The 25,883-nt window shown below is 45.2% G+C and overlaps 1 protein-coding gene across 17 annotated transcripts in view; it reads left to right on the top strand.

Moving 5' to 3' along the window:
• Rcan2 (regulator of calcineurin 2) overlaps positions 1-18,087 on the top strand; it is a 163,610-nt gene extending 145,523 nt beyond the window's left edge. For all 17 annotated transcript variants that reach the window (XM_087184637.1, XM_087184642.1, XM_087184643.1 and 14 more), the window contains 3 exons: positions 6,057-6,230; positions 7,284-7,455; positions 15,847-18,087. In XM_087184637.1, coding sequence (XP_087040763.1) covers positions 6,057-6,230; positions 7,284-7,455; positions 15,847-16,007 — 507 coding nt within the window. In that variant the 3' untranslated portion in view covers positions 16,008-18,087. The remainder of the gene's footprint in view (positions 1-6,056; positions 6,231-7,283; positions 7,456-15,846) is intronic.
• Positions 18,088-25,883: the final 7,796 nt, after the last annotated feature.

The following is a 25,883-nucleotide window of genomic DNA, read 5'->3' as shown; positions in this document are numbered from 1 at the left end:
CCTTTGAAAAGCCGAGTTTGATCAGATGCCAAGTGGGAAAAAGAATGGATTAAATTTTAAATTGCCTGTCTTCAGAAGGATGTGACATGAAACATACTTCAGAGTTAGCCTTTTAATTTAACAGTAAACTTCCTGAAAGCATCCTCCTCAATTATTGGTGGCCTGGTGTTAAAAACAGCGGCTTCACCTCCCTCTGGAGAAGGGAGACCACGCTGGATTTTCAAGTTCATTGCCTGCCTCTTTCAGTGAGGACAAGGTGCAGCGTTCCAGAAAGAGTTCTTTCCTCAGCAAATCTCAGAGGTGACCTGTACGTTGTTCCATCCACGTCTGTAGTCCCTGACCTGTAGCTTAGGTTTCAAATGAGATGTATTCAGCGACACATCTTGCTACAAAAACCAGTATAGTAAGAAACACATACCTGCTGACTATTAGCCAAATTGCAAATCCCCTCTGTTTTACATTTTCTATAGTTCTGTAAGTGCTTAATAGCACTGGTCATTGCACAGCAAGGTCATTCCTTCTTAACTCCTAAAATACCTGTTTGGGAGGTGACATTGGAGTGACATAAATATACACATCGAGGCTTCCTGCCTGCAGGGACAAACTCCCTGAAGTCTCTGAGTTACTCACTTCCACATGTCCAGATTCTGCCCATCATTTATATCCACTGTCTCTCTCTGCCCTGAAGCCTTTCTTGACACTCCCGGACACACAACCCACACACACTCTGATGACACGTTAGCCTGAAAAGATTCAGAGTATTTGAAATACTCAAACAATGTGGAGATTAGAGGGAGGATTTAAATATGGTCAGAAAGTGGTCACCAAAGAGTTCAGGGGAGTTCCAGTATAGTATAAAGGGTCTTAATCCATTTTTCAAACCATAGTTGTTGATTTGACTGAAAGAAAGTTTTGAAGAATGAACAAATGTGTTACTTGGGAGGCCGAGGCTGTAGGGTCACAAGCTCAAGGCCAATTTGGAAAATTCAGCAGGACCCTATCTCAAAAATTAAAGAGATTGGGAATGGGGTTCCAGTTCCAGTACCAGAAAAAAAATTCACCAAAAGATATTGTGTGTGTATAGGGGGGTGTCGTTCTCTCAATACCACCTTGTCCATTTGATTGCCGAGTGAGCCCAGCTGGCAGCACATGGTATACAGTTGTAATTTAACAACAAATGCATCCACAAAGGCAAACCTGACACATTTCTGCCTTTGGCGCAGGATGCTAGGGGAACAGCCCCCCTGACTGCACTCTCCTGTCAGGGTTCAGGGTAGGGGGCTGAGTCCAGGGGACCCAGGAAGGGACACTCAGCTGTGGGGTCTAAACAGGGCCATGAGGGAATAGCTGAGGTTACCTGGAGGAAAAGGTGTCAAAGCAAGAGAGCAAGCAGGTGAGCAGGCTCGGGAATAGAGAACAGCCTGCCTCTGGCACCTGCAAGTGGGGGTATCAGGACTTGGGTGGGGCCTTGGAGGGATGCAGAATAGTGGTTGAGTGAGAGCCATTTTATGAAGGCCAGAATGCAAAAGCTTGGTCAGGAAGGAAGCTATGGGAACCCCTGAAGGGCTTTACAGAGGAGATGATGGGAACAGCACTGTCTCCTCATAGAAGACCTTTTGGGGTGACTCCAGGGTGGCTGGATGTCAGGTTAAGAGACCTGGTGCAGGTCAGGGCCCGGAGCCTGGTGGCAGGATGAAAATGGAGCTGCTCACAGAGGAGGGACAGGTCAGGAAACACAGGGCCTGGCACCTAAAGGAGGTGGGTGAGGGCATGGGCCGCGATGTGGGAGGCACATAGCTTCCTGGCTTGGGTATCAGGGTGGATGGGTGTAGTTCATTGAGATAGATGAGTGGCTAATTTCAAGGCCTGTCACAGTTCATGACCATGGCATGGTGCAGAGGGTGAAAGATTACTGTGAGTTAATGTCCAATTCAAACTCCAAGAAAGCCCAGAGGGACTGCCACTAACTGAGAACCCTCAGTGTGAGAGAGTCTCATAAAGACAACCCCAAACTGAAGCTTCTGTGGCTTTTTTATTGATAGAACCAGGAAGCAAAGATAAAAGGACAAAGGAAAGATGTCTATGCATGAACTCATGTAGGGGACAGGGAGAGGTCAGGGTGGTCTGTTACATGACTGCCCTTAGGGCTAATCTTAAGTAATAAATCACAGGATGGGGAGATCAAAGGCCAGAGCATTTATTCCTCAAAGCAATGTATTTGGATTTTACTTGAACTCGTAGCCCTGTAGGCTATCTTTTAATCTCTAACCATGCATTCTGGGAGGTTTTGGGTATGTGACTCCAAAAGTCCCTTACCTCTGCATATCCATCTCATACGTACCTCTGGTCAACATCCCCACAAAAGGCCCCTGCAAAAATCTGGCTTCCAGGCAATTAAGCTTAAAGTACCCACTGGACACATCAGGCAGCAAATGTCCAAGAAACAATGGATGACAAGGTGTGACATTCTAAAGACTTGGAGATGGATTTGTCTAAAGAGTAGCAGAGTGTGTTGAGGGGCAGTAGGAGGGGCTTAACTGACCTCATGGCCCGGAGCTTCAGACACTTTCAGTTGTGCTTGGTCCTTTACCTTCCCTGGCTGCCTCTCAGAGCTGTCGCCCCTGCTCATGGTGCAAGAGACCCAGTAGGAAAGGCTGAAAGCAGTTGCCCAGCTGATGTCCTCCTTAAAGTCATTTATTTAACACCTTGCTGCATAAAGGACACTTTTAAAGTGTCCCAGACAAGAATGCAAGATGGGCAGTCAATTCGAACTCTATATTTTAGGTAAATAATAACATCAATAAAAATCAAGTTAAAATAGAGTCAACTTTACTAAGTGGCATTATTCTAGCAGTCCTATAATTTCTCTTTACAATCTTTAAGGATTATTCTATGTGCATGTACAGATATAACTCAATAGATGTACACATGGATTTAATATAACTGGGTCTAGACAGAGAGATTTGTACAGCTAGAGCAAATAGGACAAATATAGACATAGAAATAAAATATGAGTTACATTCCAGACTGGAATTAATAACAGCTCATGTACAGTAATACCTCAGTTCACAAACTTAATTCTTTCCACGATTCTGGTCAAAAACTGAATTGAACAAGAATTGAATTTCCCCATAAAGTTAACATTGAACCTAACCATTGAATTTGATCGGTTCTCATCCCAGTTTGGTTTGCAACCAGAATAGTGGGAAGAATTAACTTCATGAACTGAGATACTACTGTACATTTATTCTCTCAGCATGTTTGCAAGTGATCTGAATATATGAATTCCCTTCATGCTTGGGACACTCCATGAGATAAATATGGTTACTCGCTCTATAGGTAAGGAAACTGAGGAGTCGGGGATTAGTGTGTAGCTGTCAGTAGGGGAAGGATCTGAGCTGGGTTGTGCAGGTCCAGGGTCTGTGCTAGTAACAGAATTTTACACTGCTTCTCATTGTGTGTATGTAGTAGGCAAATCACTATTTAGCAGTTGATTACAATGTAAAACACAATCTCCATCTTAGGATGGTAAGCCAGAAAGGAAGCTGTGAATTTCATCTGCTACACAATTAAAGCCTGAGTCTAATCTAGCTGACAACAGCCACAGTCATCCTTGCAGACAATATATCAGAGAGAGGAATTGGTGATCCACAAAAGAATAAAGCTGTCTCCGGCTCTCAGGAAGTGTCCCCAGCTGAGGCAGCCACTGATATGTAACCTGGAATGCACCAGCTATAACAAGACTGTGGTATCCTTCCTTTGCATAAAAATATTTATTGCCATGCAGAGAAGTCCAGCTTGGGGTGCGCAGCAGAGATGGGAGGTACAAAAAAGAAATACAGACTGAAAGGGAGAAGAGTAGACTCAGAGGTAAAGAGCACAGCTCCCAGGCCTTGCAGAGGTGATTGGGAGGTGGAGACCCCAAACAGAACCGGAAGACACACCAGCCTCAAAGACCAAGGGTCTCATCCTGAAACATACTCAGTGGAAATAAGAGCTGTTACTTTTTTAATTCCTCCCAATGCCAAAAATTCCCCGAGTTAATCAAACCAGTTAACTGGGATTTGACCAGTTCTGAGCACTCTCGCTGTGGAGAAACAAAGCATTTAATCATCAGGTTTCCTGCTCAGGAAAACACAGGATTGTGGCAATTAATTCCTTAATGAGCCCCCTTGGAGTGATTGCTGAAGCCCCAGGACTGGGAGCTGGCTGATCCTAAGGCTCGAGAGATGACAAAAACAAAACAAAACAAAACAAAACAGAAAAACCATCCTGCCTAAGATCCTTGTTTTATCCTTGATAGGGAAAAGAAGAACCGGGGAGAAGAAACCCCTCAAATCTCTCCCAAGTGTAATGAAACAAAAGCTTTCGATATTTTGAGGACTGGACTAATATATTGGTATAAAAGAGAAGAAGATGCGCAGACACGGAAGTCAGAACTAGGGGGACAATGCAGGGCCACAGCCTTAGAGGTTCCAGGGAAGGACCCCCAGGCATGGACGTGAGTGTCTAAGACAAGCTCACCTGGGTGCCTGAGAGGCAGGAAGCCTCCCACCACCTAGGACACTCTTCCCACACATCCTCAGAAGTCAGTGATTCCCAGCCCTGTCCTTGCGTTGATCCTACAACATGTGGTCATACTTTAGCCTTGGGCAGTTTGCAGTTATCCATTTCCTGCTCTTATTAACACCACCCACTCTTCCTTTTGGTCTAGCAGTGTAATTCTATATGGTCAGGGTCACAGCATCTCTGTGGCCAAGGTCATAGGACTTCGTTGGCCACGGCTCTGCTACTGATGGATAGTTCATGGACCCTTGGACGGGTCTGTCCTTCTATCTTCAGATCTCAGGATCCCAATTTGTAAAGTGGTGGAGATGAAGAGGGTAAGATTGAATTTGCCAACCTTTAGGGCAACTTCAAGTTAAACTGTAAGGATTTGCACTATTAATCGTTCAAGCATCATCCTTCCCATTTAGGTTCACTGTTATGACAAAGGACCTGGTGAAATAAAAGAAGCAGGTGTGTTTTTCTTAATAGAAGTTATTTCCTTAGTGTCAGTTTCCCTGTAGAGAACACACAGTAGCTTAATATGCCCTGCTTGTCTTACTTATAATAGGAATTATTTAAAGGCTAAAAGGAACCAGAGAGAAGGTGTTAATATACATGTTTTTTGCTTTGCTGATTCTCTTCTTATGCTTTTCCTAGTCTTCCAGGTCTTCTCTTGTGTCAGCCTCTCATGGAAAATTATTAGCTCACCAAAGGGCAGAACATACGATCTGCGGCTATGTCCCCCTGGGGTCTAGAGAGGGGCCAGGCCTTGTTCCAAGTGAGCATTTAATAAATAGGTATTTTTTTCAGTTGAATTGGAATTGTGCATTAAATCAAAATGTTTAAATTACTGCTTTGTATTTTGATAGGCTTGGCTACGCTGCAGGAGTAAAACAATCACCAAATCTCAGCATTTTAATGCAGTTGAGGGCCCTCTCCCTTGCCAAGACCAAATTTACTGTTGGATGGGGTAAAAATGGGGGAAAAGCTGTTTGTGCTCCATGCAGCTCCTTAGTGGCCCAGGATAAGGAGAGTCCTACAGGGACAACTGTACCTCCAGTGAGGCTGTTTCCTCACCTGGAACCCAAGTCCTCTTCAGAGGAAGACACAAACTCTAGTCGAGTTTCTGCACACATTTGGTTTTGTTGACCAGTGAATGTTTTGGAGATGACAGATTCCTTTGAGACCCTGATGGCAGCTACAATCCCACTCCCCAGAACACACACACACAGACAGAAACACTCACAATTTTGCACAGTTGTCAAGTTGTTTCATGCACGCTGAGTCCTATTCACTAGTCCTCTACAGAGCCCTTGATCAAGTTTGCCAGTCCTTCAACTAAATTCACTAGCATGTTTAGCGCCTGCCATCAGACCAGCAGGTGGATAAAGTACATTACTGGTGATCGATTTTAATTGTATCTTACAACCTACTTAGTTACTTGTTATTGTAAGATCTGGCAATATATGAGATGCGCAACCAATGGATTTCCGGTTTGTTCTTTTCAGGAAAAATTTGAAGGGCTGTTCCGGACCTATGATGACTGTGTGACTTTCCAGCTATTTAAAAGCTTCCGACGTGTCCGGATAAACTTCAGCAGCCCTAAACCTGCAGCCCGAGCCAGGATAGAGCTTCATGAAACCCAGTTCAGAGGGAAAAAATTAAAACTCTACTTCGCACAGGTAAGGTAATTCTTTACCAAAAGTAATCTTTTTGACTTACCTTTTTTTCTTTTAGTAATTTCTCTCCTAGGTACTGAAAACACATGCATACATAAGAATTAATATATACACACATATAAGACACATACACACTCGTATCTAATACAATTTCCCCAAAAATAAGGATGGAAAATAATCAGCCTCGCAAACTAGACGTCAAAAATGCCAGTCCCAATCAGCCTATCCTTGCCTTCCAGAGTAACCACCAAGCAAGAGAACAGGAATGGCAGGAGGATCATTGACACACATGTGCTCGCAGCCACACTATTCACAATAGACAAGAGCTGAAAACTCCCAAATGTCCACCAACAGAGGCACAAATTGCAGTACGCTCACACAGTGGAAGCCTATTCAGGTATAAAAAGAAAGAAAATGCGCATGGACACATGTGACAAAGTGATGATCCTTATACTAAGTGGAAGAAGCCGGTCCCAGAAGGTCACGTGTTCTGACTCCATGTGTGTGAAATATCAGCGAATCCACAGAGACAGACAGCAGCTTGGGGTGCCAGGGACTGGTGGTCATTGTTTAATCACGGGCTCAGGGTTGTCTTTGGAGTGATAGAAAGGGTTTGGAACTGGCAGTTCAAAAACTTTAAGAATGCCACTGGATTGCTGACTTTAAAATGGTTCATTTCATGTTATGTGAGTTTTACCTCAGTAAGAAGGAAGTCAGGGAGGGAGGAAGAGACAAGAGAAGAAAGGCTGGTTGATTTGGCCAGTTTGTGGTAAGAGTGGCCCAGGACTGGACTCAGTCACCCATTAGAAATGCAGATTCCCTGGCTCCTCCTGGGCCTCCTGCATCAGAACTTCCAGGGTGGTCCAGGTGGTGCTGATGGGATCCATTGTTCGGAGGACCAAAGGAGACAGCTGGGGGATGGTGTGTAGAAGCAATAATCACTATCACACTCTGGTCCCTTGGTTCCTCTGTCCCTGAGAACGAAGCTCCCTCTCAGGGACCAGCAGGCCGTCTTTAAAGCCACAGTGACCCAGGGTCTCACCCTGACTGTTGCAGGTTCAGACCCCAGAGACAGATGGAGACAAGCTGCACCTGGCACCACCCCAGCCTGCAAAGCAGTTCCTCATCTCGCCCCCGTCTTCACCACCCGTGGGCTGGCAGCCCATCAGCGACGCCACGCCCGTGCTCAACTATGACCTGCTCTATGCCGTGGCCAAACTAGGACCAGGTGAGCTGTCAGCAGCCTAGAAACGTCAAACAAGGTCACCCACCCCGAAAGCCTGGGTTGCAGTAACATCTGGGATTCTAGTGGATTTATTGCCATGTGTGGACAATGGAGGAAGGAGGAGGGATGAGAATTTGGCATCCAACTTTGCACCTGCTTAAAAGCAGTGCGGGAATGGTACTAAAATGATGCCATAAGATCTGACACTGCTACCTAATTTTTCCTGGTTTTCTGGGTCCCATGAGAAAGCTGCTTTCTCAGAACAGGCAGGATGGGCTGGACTGGCTGGACTGGCTGGCAAGAGGCTGCTCTGCTGGGGACCCCTGCCTTATTGCTGCCAGAGTTATCAGCGTACACCCAGGAGCCTGCCACCCCAAGACAGTCTGCCTGAGGGAGCCCCCTAGAAATTGGCTAGTTACCTGTAACTTTAGAAAAGTCCTGTGGTCCCTTTGTTCCAATGTTGGTATCTGTACCTCCGAGTCACTCATTCTCATTCCAGGATAGTATTCCAGTAGGTGAACATACCGCCACACTTCATTTCTAGGATTTTTCTATTATAAGCAAAGCTACCATTAACATTTTCATATGCATCTCCTTATGCACTTGCCCAAATAGTTCTCTAGGTTTTATACCCAGAAGGAATAATTGCCCTCAATTTCAGTAGATAGCACTTTGTACTCAAATTATAGTCCTCAGCACCACGGAGCCCAGGATACAGAGGTACCTCAGTTCACGAACTTAATTTGTTCCATGATTTTGGGAAAGATGGCCACAGTCATGTTTGTCACCCAGTGTAGAGTTTGTAAACAAAAACTAAATTTTACCAAATTGTTTGCAAACAAAAGCATTCATGAACCAAGGTGCCATTGTAATGGCAAGAAGTCAGCTCTGTCTACTGAGATTTCTGCCAAAGAGAAAAGGAGCTTTAAAATACAATTCCAGTGCTCTGAGCCCACCCCTAGAGATTCTGACTTAACTGATTTGGGGTAAAGTTCAAGCATCAGCATTTTTTAAAAGCTCCCCCAGCTGATTCTAATGGGCTCAAGAACCACTAGAAGCCTAATGTTAGATTCCAGGAAGAATAAATTCACAATGAGTTCATGCCAGTATTTCATAGTGTGGTCAGGAAAATGTTGGGGCCAGACCCATGTCAGAAATCTAGTTTGAATGGTCCCATGTGCTCATTCTTGTGGACAATGACATTTTCCAACCCAGTTCACTGAGGCTGGATGGGTTCCTGGGATGTAGGACAGTCAGGTCTAACACCAGGAGGCTTCCGGGCAAACCAGGAAGCACTTTGAGCCTGCTGGGTCCTCAGATAAAGGCAGGTTTGATTCATAAACCCTCCCTGCAACAGAATTGCTGGCTATCACTTTTGAGGCCTGAAATTAAATTACAAGCATCCTTCAGAGCAAGCTCCTGAGGATTCCTTGTAGTCATCCATGAGTCACTTGGCTCCTGGGGCCTTGGAAATGGCCCTAAGGTTCACATCCAAAGAGTTACTCTGTGAAGCTGTGGGTGTCTAAGAGGAGTCAGGGAAGGAAGTGATGTAATATGAGGGCGGAGTTTGTGAGACAGGACTTCCTGGAATCCTGAGCTGGAGCACTCCCTGTTGGGGAAGTGCATTACTGGCCCTGTTTGGATTCTTTCAAGCCAAGCTCTGGGAAGCCACTTTGGTAGCAAGCAAGTACGTCCCACCAGTGGCCTGATCAGAGCCCAGGTCCTTGGGACTACAGGGTGATTCCCCGCACCGACAGTGACAGGGACACACTGGAACACTTGACAGAGCTGATTTGAATGTCAGCAAATGGAACTCCTCACAGAATTCCTAAGGCTGCAGTCACTGGGGTGACTTGAATTTTATAGAATGGGAAACTGTGTTCCAAGAGCTAGTAGATAACTCACCCATGACAGAGCCCGGACCTCACTCTTTAAAAGGAGGCCCAGACTGAGTCAGACCTGCTGACCCTCAGAGCCCCGCTGGCCTCTTCCACTGCTGGACCAGCCCCTGGGACAGAGGAGGGAGGAGAAAATGGTCTCAAAGGCAGGAAAGGGGTAAGAGTTGTGAGTCTCTGGTCCCCAGTGCTGAGGTGCAGGCTTTCGCCCGCCTGTGCCCTTCACCTTCCCTTATCACAGCAAACATCCAGCTGCCATGAGGGGTTCCCCTGCTGTGTGCTGAGCCCCGAGACAGGAGCTGTGATTATCCCTGTGCCACAGATCTGGAGACTGAGTGGGAGAGAGAGGGATGCGTTTCCCGGAGGTGTCACAGCTGGTTGGTGATAGGCGAATTCCAGATCCTGGGTCTTCTGAATCCAGGGAGCGATGGGCCAGATGCTGGCTGCCTTGGGCCTGTTCTGCCTTGGCACTGGTAGCACATCTGTCCTCACTGCGGGTTGGCAGTTCTCTCTACTCCACCCGGACTTCCGGAAAGCCTGGGCTGTGTCCAGAGTGCGTGCAGATGGAGATTTGTACACTGCTGTGTGCGTGCATGATTATCAGAGCTGTTCTGCTTTTCAAGGGTGACTGATGTGTCTGTGGACAGATGCAACTTGGAAGCCTTTGGAGGTGTCTTTTGCTCCTGTACTTACGAGCAGTTTGAAGTTGTTTCTTTTTGCTTCCTGAGGTCATGTGGATAAATGATTCAGAGCCAATAATTGAGTAGTTAATGTCTGCTTTTGTTGCTGTGGCAGGGCTGGGGTCATGTATAGGGAAGGGGGTTGCTCGGCTCACAGGTCCGGAGCCTGCTTAGTCCAAGAACAGGGCACCGGCTCTGCTGGGCATGCGTGCAAGAGACAGCCTGGGGACGGGGAGTGGCCTTGCTTTATGTCAGCCTGCCCTTGTGATAACAAGTCCAGTCCCATGAAAGCCAAACCTGCTCCTGGGAAAGAAGCACTAACCCATTCCAGAGGGCTTGGTGCCTCCCAGCACTGCCACAGTGGGCATTAGGGCTCCAACAGTGAACTTGGGGGACACACTCAAGCCACCTTCTGCACCCTAAATCCTCCCACCCATGTCTCTGAGTCTCTCCAGAGAGAGCCCAGGGCAAGAAGCTCCTCCAAAGTGCCCTGTGGGTCTTAGCCCATATTCCCACTCCTCCTCAAAGTAATTTCCTTTCAGCTCCTTGTCTTCCCTACTTTTCAAGGAGAAGATGCACACTATTTTTCTTTTTGCATTCTCAGCCCCTGATAGCACCTGGCACACAGCAGATGCTCGGTAAATACTGGATGGATAAACGAATGCATAAGTGAATAGAAGACCTGTTAGCTGACTGAGAGTCCCTGTCTTCACTAGCAAAGTGTTGCCTCCTAAGGCTTTAGCCAGACTGAGTCAAGCAGCACTAAATTAATGTTTTCAATAATGAAAGGACTTCTAGCATTTCCATTTTTAAAAGGTTTAGTGAAGTTCATTCTTAATCCCTTGGTAGAATCATTCCAGTAACAATCATTTGATGTTAAGAGAATGGCTACTTTAGCTCCAGAAGCTGAGGCACAAATGAGAACCAGAGTAGAGAAAAGCAGCTCACGTGATCAAGGACTGGCGCTGGGGGGTGGCGTGGGGGGGAGGGGTAGGAAACCTAAGGCTGCTGGGACAAGTTCCTCTCCAGAAAAAACGGCATGGAGCAGGCATCTGGGGACAGGGCTCAAGCTAGGATTACTTCGGCCAACCCACAGGGTGTGGGAGCTTTCAGACGTCCCACTTGCTGCCCAGGGAGGCCAGGACAGGCCAAATCGGGACCTTGCACAGAGGACAGAAGGAAGGGTGGGGACACAGGGCTCGCTTGGGTTCGAGAGGGGCAAAACTGTATGCCTGTTCTTTACAAAAAGGGATGCTGGTGACCCTCTTGCAGGGAGGGACAGGTCAGGTGAGAAAGTTCTACAAAGGTCCTTGGAACCAGCCAGGAGAGAACTGTGCAGTTACAAAGCCCCCGACTGTGGGTTTCCATGGAAACCCTTAAGGAAATTTAACTAGAGATGATGGCCAATCCCATTTGAGAAGTTTCTGTCAGTTCTGTTTATGACAGTGGGAGCTAGTTCATAATCTGGAAATTGTGAGAGGCACAATATCAAACGTTTTGTTTTGAACAGTGCTGGGAATGAAACCCAGAGCTTCATATAAGCTGAACAAGTGCTCTACACTGAGCAGATTCCAAACATCATTAATCATTGCACATTTCATTTCTGATCCAGAAAGGAAAACAGATAAATTGGAAAAAAACTACAGTGACCTACACTTATATATATGGGGCTTACGATATGGCAGGCACTGTTCTAAACACCTTACTCTGTTATTTCATTCAATGCTCTCAGACTGCAGTGATTGTTACTGTCATTCCATAGCCCACAGGCACAGAATGATTCAATCTCCGGCCTCAGGCTGCACCACGAGGGTCAAAATATGTCCCTCTGTCACTAGCAAGAAGCAAAATGGACCCATCCAGAAAAACTTAAGAAACCAGAAGATCTCTTGAATGGTAAAATAATTTGTCCAAAAGAAATGCAAGATTGCTGTGAAAGGAAATTGTAAAAGTACAGAACTTACACATTGGTTCTTCTGCCCTTTGTGTTTGCCATGGGCCTCCTGACCATACCCCTGCCCCCTTAGGTTAAGGCACATCCCTTAGCCTCATCTGCTGGCTGGTGGTACCTGGAGATCCGAGTTTGCCAAATTCTGTTCTGTTTAAGAAACAGTTGCTAGGAAATGGAGGCTTACACATTTCTCCCGGTCCCCCCCCCCCCCCCACCGACCCCGTGGATCTGTAGTCATAGACACCATCACTTTCCAGGGACCTAAATCAACCAAGAAGACCTCTGACCTTGAGGTAGACAATAAACTGAATATTTATTGTATAGCATCTAATCTACTTCCAGAAGCAGTGCAATGTCACGTTCTTTTTCGATGTGAAACAAAATAGGAAAAAACAAAAAAACAAACCATAGCCCCTCAGAAGAGCTTCTCTGCTCCAATCAGCAGAAATGGCAGCAGCATGGAGATGCAGGTGCTGCTAAGCTGCTGCAGATCAGAGGCTGGATTCAAAGTGCCTGGCTTTGTTCTGCTGCCTGATGCTCTAGAAGGTCAAGGCCAAGGCCATTGTCACTGCAAATTCCTGCAGGGAGCAGTGTGAAAAGTCATTGTCTCTCCTCTTTCTTCCTTCTGCTATTTTTAGCTCCTGTTAGATCAATTTGAGTTAACTGCAGAGGAGGATTTAAAATGGTGCTCGAGTTTCAAGTTTGCGTCTGTCTGCCATATTTAGACCTTTTCCCAAATTCTGCTCCATCCAGACGTGCCATAGTAGAGCAGTTTTGCTGGTGTTACACTTGGTACTCATTGCTTCCCTCAGATGGAAAATACATTTCATTAATTAATGTAACTTAGAAGGAAGAAATATTTTCTATTCTAGGCCCTGATTCAGAGGTAGAAAAAAAGATCAACCCGGGTTCCATCCCCAGTACCACACACACACACACAAAGATAGGGCCGGGGATTTAGCTCAGTGGTTCCGCCACCTGCCTCAGGAGCACAAGGACCCAAGTTTGGTCCCCAGTACCAAAAAAAAAAGATCAGTTTTTAAAATATAGATGAGCCCCTATATTTTCGGTGCATGTGGGATGAATATTCCAGTAAGCCTCAGTTCTTGTTCAGCAATTGCTATACTATTCTGATCACAGGAGAAAGCACATGAGTCCACTAGAATCTGCTTTTCCAGCCAGGTCAGCTCCTATGTGCTGTTCCTCACCCAAAGGACTCAGGTTTGTGGTCCTGGAACACAGATTCCTCATTTCCCATTTCCTTTCCAAGAATTTTCCCCAGGAAAATATTTTAAGGAGCTTTTCACCCAGCATATCTCCTACAATTCCTCTCCAATTACCATGGAATGGTGACATAAAATACTACCTTATTTCATAGGTAAAATGTCCACGTGGGAGAATATTTGAAAAGATACACAAAAAATGGGAAGAGACAAATAGCAGATTTTACCCCTCCCATAAGTACTTCCAGTAGCATCACTGTGGGCTGTGTGTCCCTATAGCCCAGCCTATAGCAGCGGGAAAGGGAGGACAGCATGGCCCCATCCCAAAAAGAATGCGCGACCCGAACTTGCACACAAGTCCTTGCAGACTCCACCTCTTGCCTCTCACGGCGAGGAGCCTTCTGTTGATGAATGTAGAGCAACAGGGGAACTATATACAAGGGTGACCAAAGAATATGGCAAATGCTCAAATTTCAAAAACCGTATTACAATAAAAGATATGTTGCCATTAAACTCGCAAATACTCCTGCTCACTTCAGCCACACTCATCCCATCATTCTTGCTGCTTTCCCGAGCAGTTCTGAAGGTCCTCTTCCCTGAGAGTTTTTACAACATGTGAGCAAAAGCTGAGCCATCCAACAGAAAAGCAGGCTCTTAAAAATACGGCAGTGTGTCTTCATCCATCTATCTACCAAGTCTGGCACTGTGCAACTTCTGGCTCTTACCAAAAGAGCCAGAATGACCATGAAAGGTCAATGTTTTGAATCGATTCAGGTCATTGAGGCAGCCATGGGACTGACACTCATGAAGAAAGACTTCCAGGCCTGCTGCAGAAAGTGGCAAGAACAACAGGATAATCTTCCTGGAAGAGCCCCGGTGCCGAGGACGACAGACAGCATCTTGCACCGGTTGGGCTTTGCTGTACTTGGAATACCTCTAGCAGGGGTTCTGTGGGTTCCTTAGCAGAACAATGAAAGAACTTGTCCTGGGGGCCTCAAGTTTGAGGAAGATTTCTTGTTCCATCAGAAAAGTTGTGGCTAAGCATATGAACAATGAGTCACAATTCTGCATCAACACACACAGCTCTGTATCACTCTCCATCACCCCCACGCTGATTTTTAGAAATGGTAACCACACTGATTAGTACCTCAACTGAAGAAGGAGTGCTGGGATTGTACCGGAACCACATCCACGGCCCCACAGTCAGCAGAGTCCTCCCCGCCTAAAACAGGAAACAGCCAAGTACACCCACGTAACTTCCTCCACTCATGTGGGAATTGGGAACTGGTCACCAACCAGTCCCCAGCCACTGGAGAAGGGGAGACAGGGCTTCTCTTTTTGAGCAGTGGTCAGGCTTCTGATACACCCAGAGGCCTGGCTAAGAGTTTGTTTTTCAGTCAGTGCTAGAGGACTTTTTGTGTGCTTGCTGGGAATTCGTTCAGTGAGGATGGACAGAAAGCCCAAACCATGCATTTTTGATGGCTTTAATCCTGGCCTCCTTTCCTTGCACAGGGAAAGGACAGTTTCAATAGACAGAGGAGAGGGGATGTGACAGATGAGCACTGTCCTCTAAAGGAATGCTGACCCTGTCGTCACTGGACCAAGGCAGGGCCTGTGCCACCCTGGTGACACAGGGCCTGGCTGGCTCCATGTCCCCAACTAAGCCCAGTTGGGCCTTTTGCATGGTGGCAGTATTGACGTCAGTTCTCCAGGTGAAGGAATTAGCTGAAGCCCAAAGGGAAAAAGAGGCCCAAAAAAGAAAAATTCAATCCAGCAAGACCAAAGTCATTTCTTTTCATTTTGTAGGCTCTCAGCAGCTGTTAGGCTTTAGTGGATTCTGATAGTAAGAAAGTTTCCAAAAATAGAACAATGAAATGTCAGCCTTAATAGGATCAGGGCAACACAATACCTCTACTCCTGAGCGAGCTGACTCAGTTAACTTAATGAGGAAGGTGCTCTGCACCCTGCGGAGTCCTCTCCCATCTTGAAAGCCCCTGTCCCAACCTGGTGGGAGAGGGACTAGCCACTTCTGAAGTGGAGATATTGCCTTAGGGAGCTTTCTGGAACTGTGACAAAATAACTCAGAGGAGGAAAGGTTGGTTTTGGCTCACGGTTTCGGTCCGTGGCCAGCTGGCTCCCTTGCTTTGAGTGGTGAGGGAGGCAGAAACATCATAATGGAACGATGTGGCAGAGGAAAGCTGCACACTTCATGGCAGTCAGGAACCAGAGGGAGATGGAAAGAACCAGAGGAAGGGGCGGAGTAAAAAAAAGTCCCAAAGAGCATGCACCCTTCAACCGGGCTGCACTACTTAAATCTCCCTCACTTCTTAGTAACACTATCAACTTATAGCTCTGTTAGTGGATTAATTTGTTAATGGATTAATCCAGTTAGAGTCCTCCTGATCCAATCATCTCCCAACAGCACCACCTCTCAACACTACTACACTGCAGGCCAAACCTTGTTCCCTCGGGATCCAATGACAGGTCACTTTCATCCCATCTCTTCTGCCCCCTACCCCACCATCTGAGATCCCAGGATTTATGAGCCCCTATAAGACCCTCTTTTCACTTCCTGAACAAACCTTGCCAGAGAATCTGCTTTGAAACCCCTTCTGTCTGTCAACCCTGTGTTTCTTGCTTTTTAGGAGAGAAGTATGAGCTCCATGCAGGGACTGAGTCCACCCCAAGTGTCGTGGTGCACGTGTGTGACAGTGACATAGAGGAAGAGGAAGAGCCAAAGACTTCCCCAAAGCCAAAAATCATCCAGACCCGGCGTCCTGGCCTGCCACCCTCTGTGTCCAACTGAGCTGACTGCTCCACCTTGACAATAATATCTGTCTCCTCTTTATCATGCTTCCCCACTCCCGTTGTTTGTCAGAAAAATTAATTGCCTTCAAATCCCTGGGTATTTGGTTGTTTGAGATTCCTTCCTTGAAATCAAGCCTCTCAGACGAAAGGGCTAGGCAAAGGTGATGTCTCCTGCTCATATCATACTTGTGACATGTATAACCCATCCTCTAGAAAGTCCTAGGGAAAAAAGTAGTATTTTCTTATTAAATAATGAGCACAGCCGATATCTTCATTCTCGTGTTGACCTAAGCCAGAGACATCAGTAACAAATAGCATCAGTGTTGTTTGTGAGCTGTTTCAGTCCCCGTCCTGATGTGCCCGTTGTTTTTTTTTTTTTTTTTTTCCTGGCCACGTAAATAGGACCATAAGTAAGCTTGACTTTGACTGCATGAGATTTCCCTGTCTGGTCTCACTCAGTCCTCTGCATCCCGACATTCCCAGGACATGCATGATCACCAGCATTTATTTTCATGATTTGAGGATATTCTAACTCACAGATTGTTAGCATCCAGCCATGTCCTCTCTAGACTAGGAAGATTATCAGCATCACCCAGTTCAACGAGTCTGGGCAGAGTCACAATTTTGAATCAATAAATACTTCATAGCTCTGTTAAAATTCCCGGAGGCAAAACTGAGCTTGGCCCCAAAGATGCCCTCCCCAGATCTCCAACCTCTTCCATGCAGAACTTCCCAGTCGCTTTGGGGAGGCTCGTCCAGGGTGATGGAGACAGATTTCAGACAAACCTGTTTATTACAAAAGTCTTGCGGTGTCTGAACGGTTATTCTTTTCTCTTTGTATATTTGTACAAATATTTCAGCTGTGCTTTTAATATCTGGATGTTTTTTATTTAGAGATTGTCCAACCATTCGCTGCTTTAAAACATAATATGTGCATTGCTTATGAATGCATTCATATACTAACGCAGATAATCTGATAATATTACACAGTATGATGGAGAACACTGAAGTCTGAAAGGACACAAAAGCGTCTCGTGCCGATAGATAAGCGACTAGCCAACATCTTTGCTATCGAGACCATTTGTGTTTAAATAAAGTGTGTCAGTCATAGATAATTGGGAGGGAGCTAAATCTCCAGAATGCAGCAGCAGCTGAGCATATTAGAGTGGGTAAAGATGGCAGGTGTCTGCTGATCTTACTTGTGCAAGGCCCACATGCTCAGAAACGTTATTTGTTTGCGTTACATGTGGTTTTTCTATTCTCTAGCCCGAAGTGCATTACAGAAGATACACCTATAGAACCATTACCTTCCGCTCCATCTGCGCAGTAAACGACTTCCTTTAGATGCAAATGCTGGCGATCGAGGAGTGGGGAAGCACTTTCATTACCTAAGCCTCAGACACACAGGCAAGAACAATAACACAGCCAACCGATGGAAGGATTGTTGTGGTTTCTGACTAAGGTGTACGTTAGTTTCCTCAGAAACTTAAAGCCTAGACTGATTACTCAGAATTTAAAGTCCGTTCTACTGTGAATATAGCAATATAATACTGGATGCAGTACAGGTGAAACTGAGGAGAGCATCGCTTCTAAGATCCTGAGTTTCCATAGGGGAAATGACTCCTTTTAAAAATAAAATCTGAGGAGTGGATAAGTCTTTTGCAGGGGAGGATTAGAGTTTTGGTGGACAGACTTAGTGATGGATAAAGGGTGCCCTCTGGTGGAGGAACCGGAACTTAGCTTTTCAAAGGAACACAATTACATCAGGCAAGTGAGAGATGCTGAACTGTTGTCTCATGTGGGTCCTTGGCTTTTTAAGCTATCCTGTATTTCCAGAATGCAGATGAGAGAAAGTGTAGGGCCCCTTGCCATGCCTCAGTGGAACCTCCTCGCACTGTGAAAGTCGCAATTGATCGCCTCAGCATTTCCATGCCGCACATGATGCAACTTCTTTAGCACTATTGTAAGTTTGAAAAATTTTTCCTATGGAAGGGAAGTGGCAGACTCCCACCAACTGAATCATTTGTGCACGTGTACAGCTCAAAGAGCTTAGACTTCAAATATATCTGGCGAATGACCGTGGTCGTCGTGTCCTTTCTGTGCTGTGTCTGGGTTGGGTGTCCCTGAGGGGCAGCTGCTGAGGAGCAGGGCTCAGCCTACGCTCTAAGAAGGTCCCAGCATGTGGGATTGCCCCACTGGGCTGCCATGGCAGCAGCCATCTCCTGGCAGAGAGGAACTGAGCCAGGCCTGGAGGGGTGAGAAGGGCGGGCTCTGATGAGGGATCCGGAGAACCATACTTCACTGTCCTGTCTCATCCATTCCAAGGGTCCTGAGAATGTCCTGAACATCTCCATGTAGTTCTTTAGTTAAAAACACTCCCACAGATCTTAAGGAGAAACATTGATGAGACAGAACAGGAAAAGCATTATCGCAATGCAAAGGATGACCCATGCTCTTTATCCAAAGAACATCTCCCTCAAATGAGACCTTCAGGAGAATGAAGAGGAAAACTTTGGGCTGGGAGAAGACAGCTGAGATGCAAGTAGCTGTGAAAGGGCTACATTCAGAAAGAGATTTTAAACCAATGGTCAGTATATCTAAAAGGATGCTTGGTGCACACACACAGGCCTGAAATACCGGTAAGCATTTCAAACACACTCAGCATCATTTCTTGTCAGACAAAAGCAAACTAAAACTTCAAAGACATGCACCAGGCAGCTTTCAGCAGGGCTACAAGTACAGTTAAGTCTCTGACTTACGAACAAGTTCCATTCTGGGAGAATTGTTCATGGGTCAGATTGGTCTCTGTCTGTCAAAGTCAGTCTTATATAGTACACCCATGAAAGTTTGCAACTCAAATGTTCCTAAGTTGGGAATTGTACAGGGGAAGACCGGTAAGGATGCAGAGGGGAGGGGACACTGCTTCTGCCACTTGGAGCACTCTGCTGTGTCCTCGAGGTGGAACATAAGCCTGTCTGGGAGTTGGTTGGCTCGGAGCACATGCCCAACACATAGGAGTGGGACTCACATCTAGAGTGGACCCTCGAGTTACGACCAGCCAGACATACGAACTTGGGTTATGACTGGCATTTTAGTTTTAACTTATGACCAAAGTCTTGAGTTATGACCCAAATGCCGGCCACTTGTGCTTCCAAATGGTCTCAGATACAGATTTAACCCTTAAAGAGTTCTGGAAGGACCATTACAACATCCTTTCCTGGGTGGGGTTTACTGAGACATCCTGGGCCACTGTCTCTCTAAGGACACTGAGATCTGCCTATGTACAGGAGAGAATCTCTGAAGGCTGTGTAGAGGAGCCTGAGCCTTCATTGACCAACGTGAGTTATAACCAGCCCTCAGGAATGAACTGAGTTCATAGGTCAAGAGTCCACTGGATCCAGATACTCATCCGGCAGTGTACCTAGCAGGACATCCAAATGTCCTTCCATAGTGGCATATGGAACTCTGGTTCACTTACACAAAGGAACATGGCAGAGACACAGAACACAAACTCCTGGTGCAGATGACAGCATGTATGGATCACAGATATTTTTCAGCAAAAACAAAACCAGCTAGCCTGGACAGAATTCATAATGAATAACTCCACTGAGGGAGTTGAGGACGTCCCAAAGTCTGTGGCACCCTGGCCCACTGCATGGGCGCCAGCTCAATCAGTCCCCTCCCCAAGGTAACTGCTGTCACAGTTCCCACCAATCTAGGTCACGTTATCTACCTGATCTGGTTTTCACCCAAAGTCAAAATGACCTTGAAAGAAAAACATAGAATCCACTCAGGACATCATGGCAACCACAATGGTGCAACTAAAGCTACTCATAAAAGACTTCCCAACTGCTGCAGAAGGTGGCAGGAATGATGGCATAAGTGTGTTCACCATGCAGGGGAAGATTTTGCCGGGGACTAATAGCAGTCTGTCTTTTACTGTAATAGTTTTCTAATTTAATCATTCATAGTATCTTTTGATCACATCTTGTACGTGCTTGAAAATTTCCAGAATCAGAACTTGTTGCTGAACTTCCAGTGCTGGATGGTCTCTTGCTTTTGTTTACTTCTGGCAGGGCCTCTCCCTCACCCAGTGGTCTCTCCCCTGTGCCAGGAAGGCCTGCTGTCTCCTTTTGGATGTCAGCCTACCCCCTGCTCATTCAGACAAATCTCCTTTAGCTATGTTTCAAATAGGCTTTGTGGGATTTAAGTCTGGCTTCGCCAAAGTATGACTGTAAGTACCCGCCAAATGCCTGACCTTGCTCAAACATCTGAACTTAAGTTTCCACTCTTGTAACTCAGGACCGAGGGTGTCTTCAGGCCAGGTTCTGGCACATATCAAGTACCCAGCACATGACCCGGCACACATTATGTGTCCTCAGCACTTGGGCTGTTTCTGAGCCACCCTGCCTTCTGGGTATGGCACCTGGAGCTCCTTTGAGAAGCCACCTTGGTTTGTTGGGATTCCTTCAAGATCCTGAAGCAATTCTCCATCACTTTTCATTTCTGGAAGCCCCGTGTCACTGTCAATCTGGATTCTTATCGGCAAGCGAAGGCATGCTGGGGGCCTTGAGCAATTCTGTTATAGCTACAGGCCTGGCCCTGGGTGCGTGCTATGACTGAAGGAGCCAGAGGAGAAAAGCCCTGAGTCCAACCATCACAGAGCCTTGCACACACACAGCCAAAGAGGGCAAGAGGAACTTCACTCGGTACCAGCTGCAGTCTAGCCTCCAGGCCTGCAGAGCCACTAGCAGAGAAGACATCACCATGCCTGAGTCCACACCATGCATATGGTGACCACTGCAGTGCTGCCCTCTGTTGTCAGGACTGGGAGTGAGCACCACAAGTGGGTGCTACGGTTCTTGCCACCACCTCTCCCTGCTCTGTGCCTGGTTGGAGGACAAGTGTGTCAGGGCCCTCAGCACTATGGGCCACTATTGCCAGAGGCCCTTGCTAGTAGCACAATCAGCATCCAGTGCACATCACCCGATAGAAGCCATCAGTCCCATTGTGGGAATAGTGCACCATGAGCACCCCACACCCCTGCTGTCTGCACCACACCTGCCCGAATGGCTAGAACATCCCCATTCTTGCCTTGCCTACAGATGGTCTCTCCATTTTGGCCATGGTACATATCATTAACCACAGCCAAAGAAGCTACAGGGAGACTACACTATGGAAATAAAGCCAACACTGAATAACGGGAAACAGCTTTAGGAGCAAGTTGCTTTTTAAGAAGGTCACCCATGAGTTTGAGATACCTGAAACATCAAATGCAAAAACTCCATACAGAAGCACAAGAAATATAAAAGAACAGGAACACGATGCCTCCAAAGGATCATAATAACTCTAGCAACAGATCCAGAGAAATTGACATAGATGAAATGCCTGGTAAATAATTTAAAAGGATTTTTAAAAGCTCAATGAAATATAAGAGTTCATAGGCAAACCATTAAATAAAATTAGGAAGACAATGGAGGATATGAATGGGAAGTTCAGCAAAGAGAGATTTTGAAAGAGAACCACACAGAAATCTTGCAAATGAAGAGCACAGTAAGTCAAATAAAGAATAAAGATGATTCCCAACTTGTCCTGCTGTGATAGTTAACTGATTGTGTGGATTTGAATCAGAAACACCCAATTAAATTGGCTCAGCACAGTTCTGGGTGTTGAAGACCCACCCTAGGGAGGACTGTGGCCAGAATGGTTAAAAGGGAAACAAAGAAGGAAGGAATGCTTCTGTTTCTTCAGAGGAGCTCCAGTCTTTACCTTCAGCTCGGACGTCCTCTCTGCGCTTTCAGTGCAGACCCTTCAGCCTCCTGACATGGACTCGCACGGGACCCTACAGTGGGCTCCAGGCCTTCGACTGGATCCTTTGGATCTCCAGTGTGCAGACAGACCATTGGTACTCTTCCACACTTGACTCTGTGTGGACCCATTACAAGCCAATCTTGTAAATTCTTATATATTTCTATATCTTGCATGAAATCTGTTTCTGTAGTGAGCACTGACTGATATATCCACAGAGGCAGAGACCAGGCAGAAGCTGCTGCATACAGTCAAGGAGAGAGCTACAGGGGAATGCATAGATGGGAAGACTGGTAGGGTGCAGAAAGCCAGAGAGGAATGGTGCAGAGAGATGCTCTGGTACAGATACAAGGTTTGTTCTTTGTGTCTAGAGTGGATACAAGGAACAGCCTGACAGGGACTGAACCTAATAATACATTGAATCAGGGGAATAGGTGCTTGAGTCAAAGTCACACCACAGGATGATAACCACTAACCAAAGAGATCTCCACAGCAGTGACAGAACTTCTTACTCTATCTGCAACCCTCAACACAAAGAACATTAGAAATATGACTCTTACTCAATATAGTGCTTGATGTTTTAGCCAGAGCAATTAGGCTGGAGAAATGAATGACATATATATAAGAAGGAAGGAAGCCAAGTTGTCTCTGTTTATAGATAATATGATTCTATACATAGGAAAGCCTAAAAGCTGCACCAAAAGACCGCCAGAACTGATGAATGAATCTGGGAAATTAGCAGGATACAAAATTGACATACAAAAATCAGTTGCTTTTCTATACACCAATGACAGATTTGGTAAGAAAGAAATCATGAGAGCAGTCCCATTCACAATAGCTACACAGAAATAAAAATACCTAGGAATGAATTCAGCCAGGGGATTGGGAGATCTTTATAATAAAATTTACAAATCACTGGTGAGAGAAATTGAAAAAGACTCAAAAAGATGAGGAGACCTCCTACGTTCATGAACTGGAAGAACTAACATTGTTAAAATGTCCATACTGCCCAAAGTGATCTACAGATTCAATGTAATCCTCAGCAAAATACCAAGACTAGCCGAGTGTGGTGGCTCATGCCTGTAATCCTAGCATTCTGCAAGGCTGAGGCAGAAAGATAGTAAGTTAGAAACCAGCCTGAGCAACCCAATAACTTAGCAAGACCTTTTCTCAATATAAAAATTTAAAAGATGCTGGGGCTCAGTGCAAAGGCCCTGGGTTCAATCCCCAGTACAGAAAAAAAAATTAACAAAATAAAATATAAACACCAATGATATTCTTCATGGAACTAGAAAAAATCATAAAATTCATATGAAATCACAAAAGACTCAGAATACAATCTTGAGGAAAAAGAACAAAGTTGTAGGCATCAAAATACCCAATTTCAAGACATTCTACAGGGTCATGGTAACCGCAGGAGCATAGTATTGATGTTAAAACAGACGCACTGATGGAACATAATAGAGATCCTAGACAAAACTCACACAGCTTATTTTTGACAAAAGGACCAAAGAAATACACTGGAGAAAGGGCAGCCTCTTCAACAAGTGTGCTAAGAAAACTGGATATTCATATGTGAAAGATTGAAATTTGATCCCTGTATCTCTTGTCCTGTACAAAAATCAACTCAAGATGGATCAAAGACCTACGTGCAAGGCCTGAAATTCTGAAACCAGTAAAAGAAAACATCAAGGAAACACTTCAAGACATTGTAATAGGCAATGACTTCCTGGATAGGTCATCCCAGAGCACAGGAGAAACAGCAAAAATTGACAAATGGGATTGCATCAAATTAAAACCTTCTGCTTGGTAAAGAAACAATAGGGTGAAGAGACAACCTATAGAATGAGAGAAAATACTGCCCAGCTACTCACCTGACAAAAATATTAATATCAAAAATCTATAAGGAACTCAAAAAATTTAAAGCTAATAATCTAATTAAATAACGGGCAAATGACCTGAATAGATAATTCTCCAAAGAATAAACATGAATGGCCAACAAATGTTTGAAAAAAATTGTTCAACATCATTAGGTCTCAGAGGTAAGGTAAATAAAAACTATAATGAATACCAACTTTCCCCAGTTATAATGGCTACTATGAAAAAAAATGCTAGCAAGGATTTAGTAGAGTAAAAGGAACTTGCATACATTGTTGGTGGGACTGTGAGCCATCGTAGCCATGATGGTGAAAAATATGGAGGTTCCCACTATTCGACATCTATCCAAAGGAAAGAAAATCAGCATACTGCAGAGATACCTGCACAGCATGTTTATTGTGGCACTATTTACAACAGGTAAGATACAGAATCAACTGATGAATAGGTAAGTAAAATGTATTATGCATAAGGGAGTATTATGCATCCATAGTGAAGACTGAGATACTGTCATCTGAAGAAAAATAGATGGAAATGGAGGACACTACATTCACCAAGATGAGCTAGACACAGATAAAGAACCACACATTCTCAAGCTCAAAAGAGTTGAACTGAAAGTAGAATGGCAGTTACTAGAGATTGGTAGGGAGTCAGGGTGGAAGGGGGGGGTTGGGATTCATCAGGGCACATTATATGCATGTATGAAAATACCATGAGACCCCATTAATATGTTAATAAAAATGTATAAAAATAAATCCTCATTCTTTTATGTGACCTATGTTTCCTCTCTGGACGCATTTAGAACTGGTTATCTCAACGATTCTGAAATTTTATAAATAGGATTCTTTAAGGGTCATTTAACTCTCGAGACTTATATTCCTCAACTATAACATTTTTCTTGAACTAATTTTTGAAAATTTCTTTCTTTCCACCTCCTCTGTTCTCTGGAGATACCTATTATTTGGATCTTAGTTCTTCCAGTATTATGATCAATTTCTTTTTTCTGTATCATGTTCTATGTCTTTGACTTTTTTTTCTGTTCCACTTTTCTGGGAAATTTCTTCTGGCTTTATCTTCTAACCCTTCTATTTAATTTTTTCCTATTTATGTGCATTTGGTTTCTGATAGGATTTTTCATTCCTGGAATGGTTCCTTTCTATTGCCTTCTGTTCTTTTTTAATAAATACAATATTTTCTCTTATCATGAAGATTTTTTAAATTCTTTTTCTCTATTTTCTGCATAATCTTTCTTCTATTTCCTTTTTATTAAAAATGTGTGTGTGAGAGAGAGAGAGAGAGAGAGAGAGAGAGAGAGAAGTGATTCTTAATAGAAAGAGTTTTTCCCCCAGGGGGCACTCTAGAGACATTAACTGTCACAGCTGGGGATTTGTGCTACTGGTATCTGGTGCACAGAGGCCAGGGATGTCACTGAACATCCCCCAAGGGACAGTAGAGATCTCCAGAATTGAGGTTGGAAAACCGCCTCTCAAATACCTGATCCTAGTTCTTTAAGTGAAGCAGCAAAGGGATTGAATTGACTCCCCAGTTGCCAGTGAAGCCTGTTGACAGAACAGTGGTGCTGGGAGTTGATGTGGATATGCAGTTTCACTGCGGGAAGTCCGACTGTGCATCCTCACAGTTTTTCTCTCTGGTGAATCAGTTTACTCAGAGAAGAGTCCTCCACTTTCCTGCCTGCAGGCTTGAAATCTGGTGATCAGTTTTCCAGGAGCTTAAAGGCAGCCGCTGAGGACAGAGCACAGTCTCACTCCCACCATCTGCCTCAGCAGATGTGGATCCCCTGCTATCTGGTTGCTCTAGTTCAGTCTCTCTTTGAGACAGGCCTCCAGGTTCCTCCCAGGTGGGACCCAGGATCCTAATGACCTCTGACTGCACCTTTCAGATCACCTTCCTGAATCCCACTTTCAAAGAGAGCTGGTGCTTCCACTTACTGAGCTTTCTCCCCCACTGGCTGGGCCTCTGGGTTGCCTTGACTACCACCTGGATCTCAGCTTTCTTTCATCATTCAGAAGGAAGCAGCTACACTCTCTTCACCTTTCTAGCTTCCAAAATGTTCCCGCTATTCTCTTTGCCCATTTTCTTCATCATTTTTGGTTTATAGCTTTCTTTTTCCCACAGTATGATTTGGAAGACGTAAAAATAAATTTGTGAGCTTAATTACCCACATGCACCC

This window comes from Heterocephalus glaber, unplaced genomic scaffold (genome assembly GCF_053883595.1).
Source record: "Heterocephalus glaber isolate CG9 unplaced genomic scaffold, H.glaber_assembly_v1.0 deba00001497, whole genome shotgun sequence".
Taxonomy (NCBI): domain Eukaryota; kingdom Metazoa; phylum Chordata; class Mammalia; order Rodentia; family Bathyergidae; genus Heterocephalus; species Heterocephalus glaber.
This window is presented reverse-complemented; position numbering and strand designations above follow the sequence as displayed.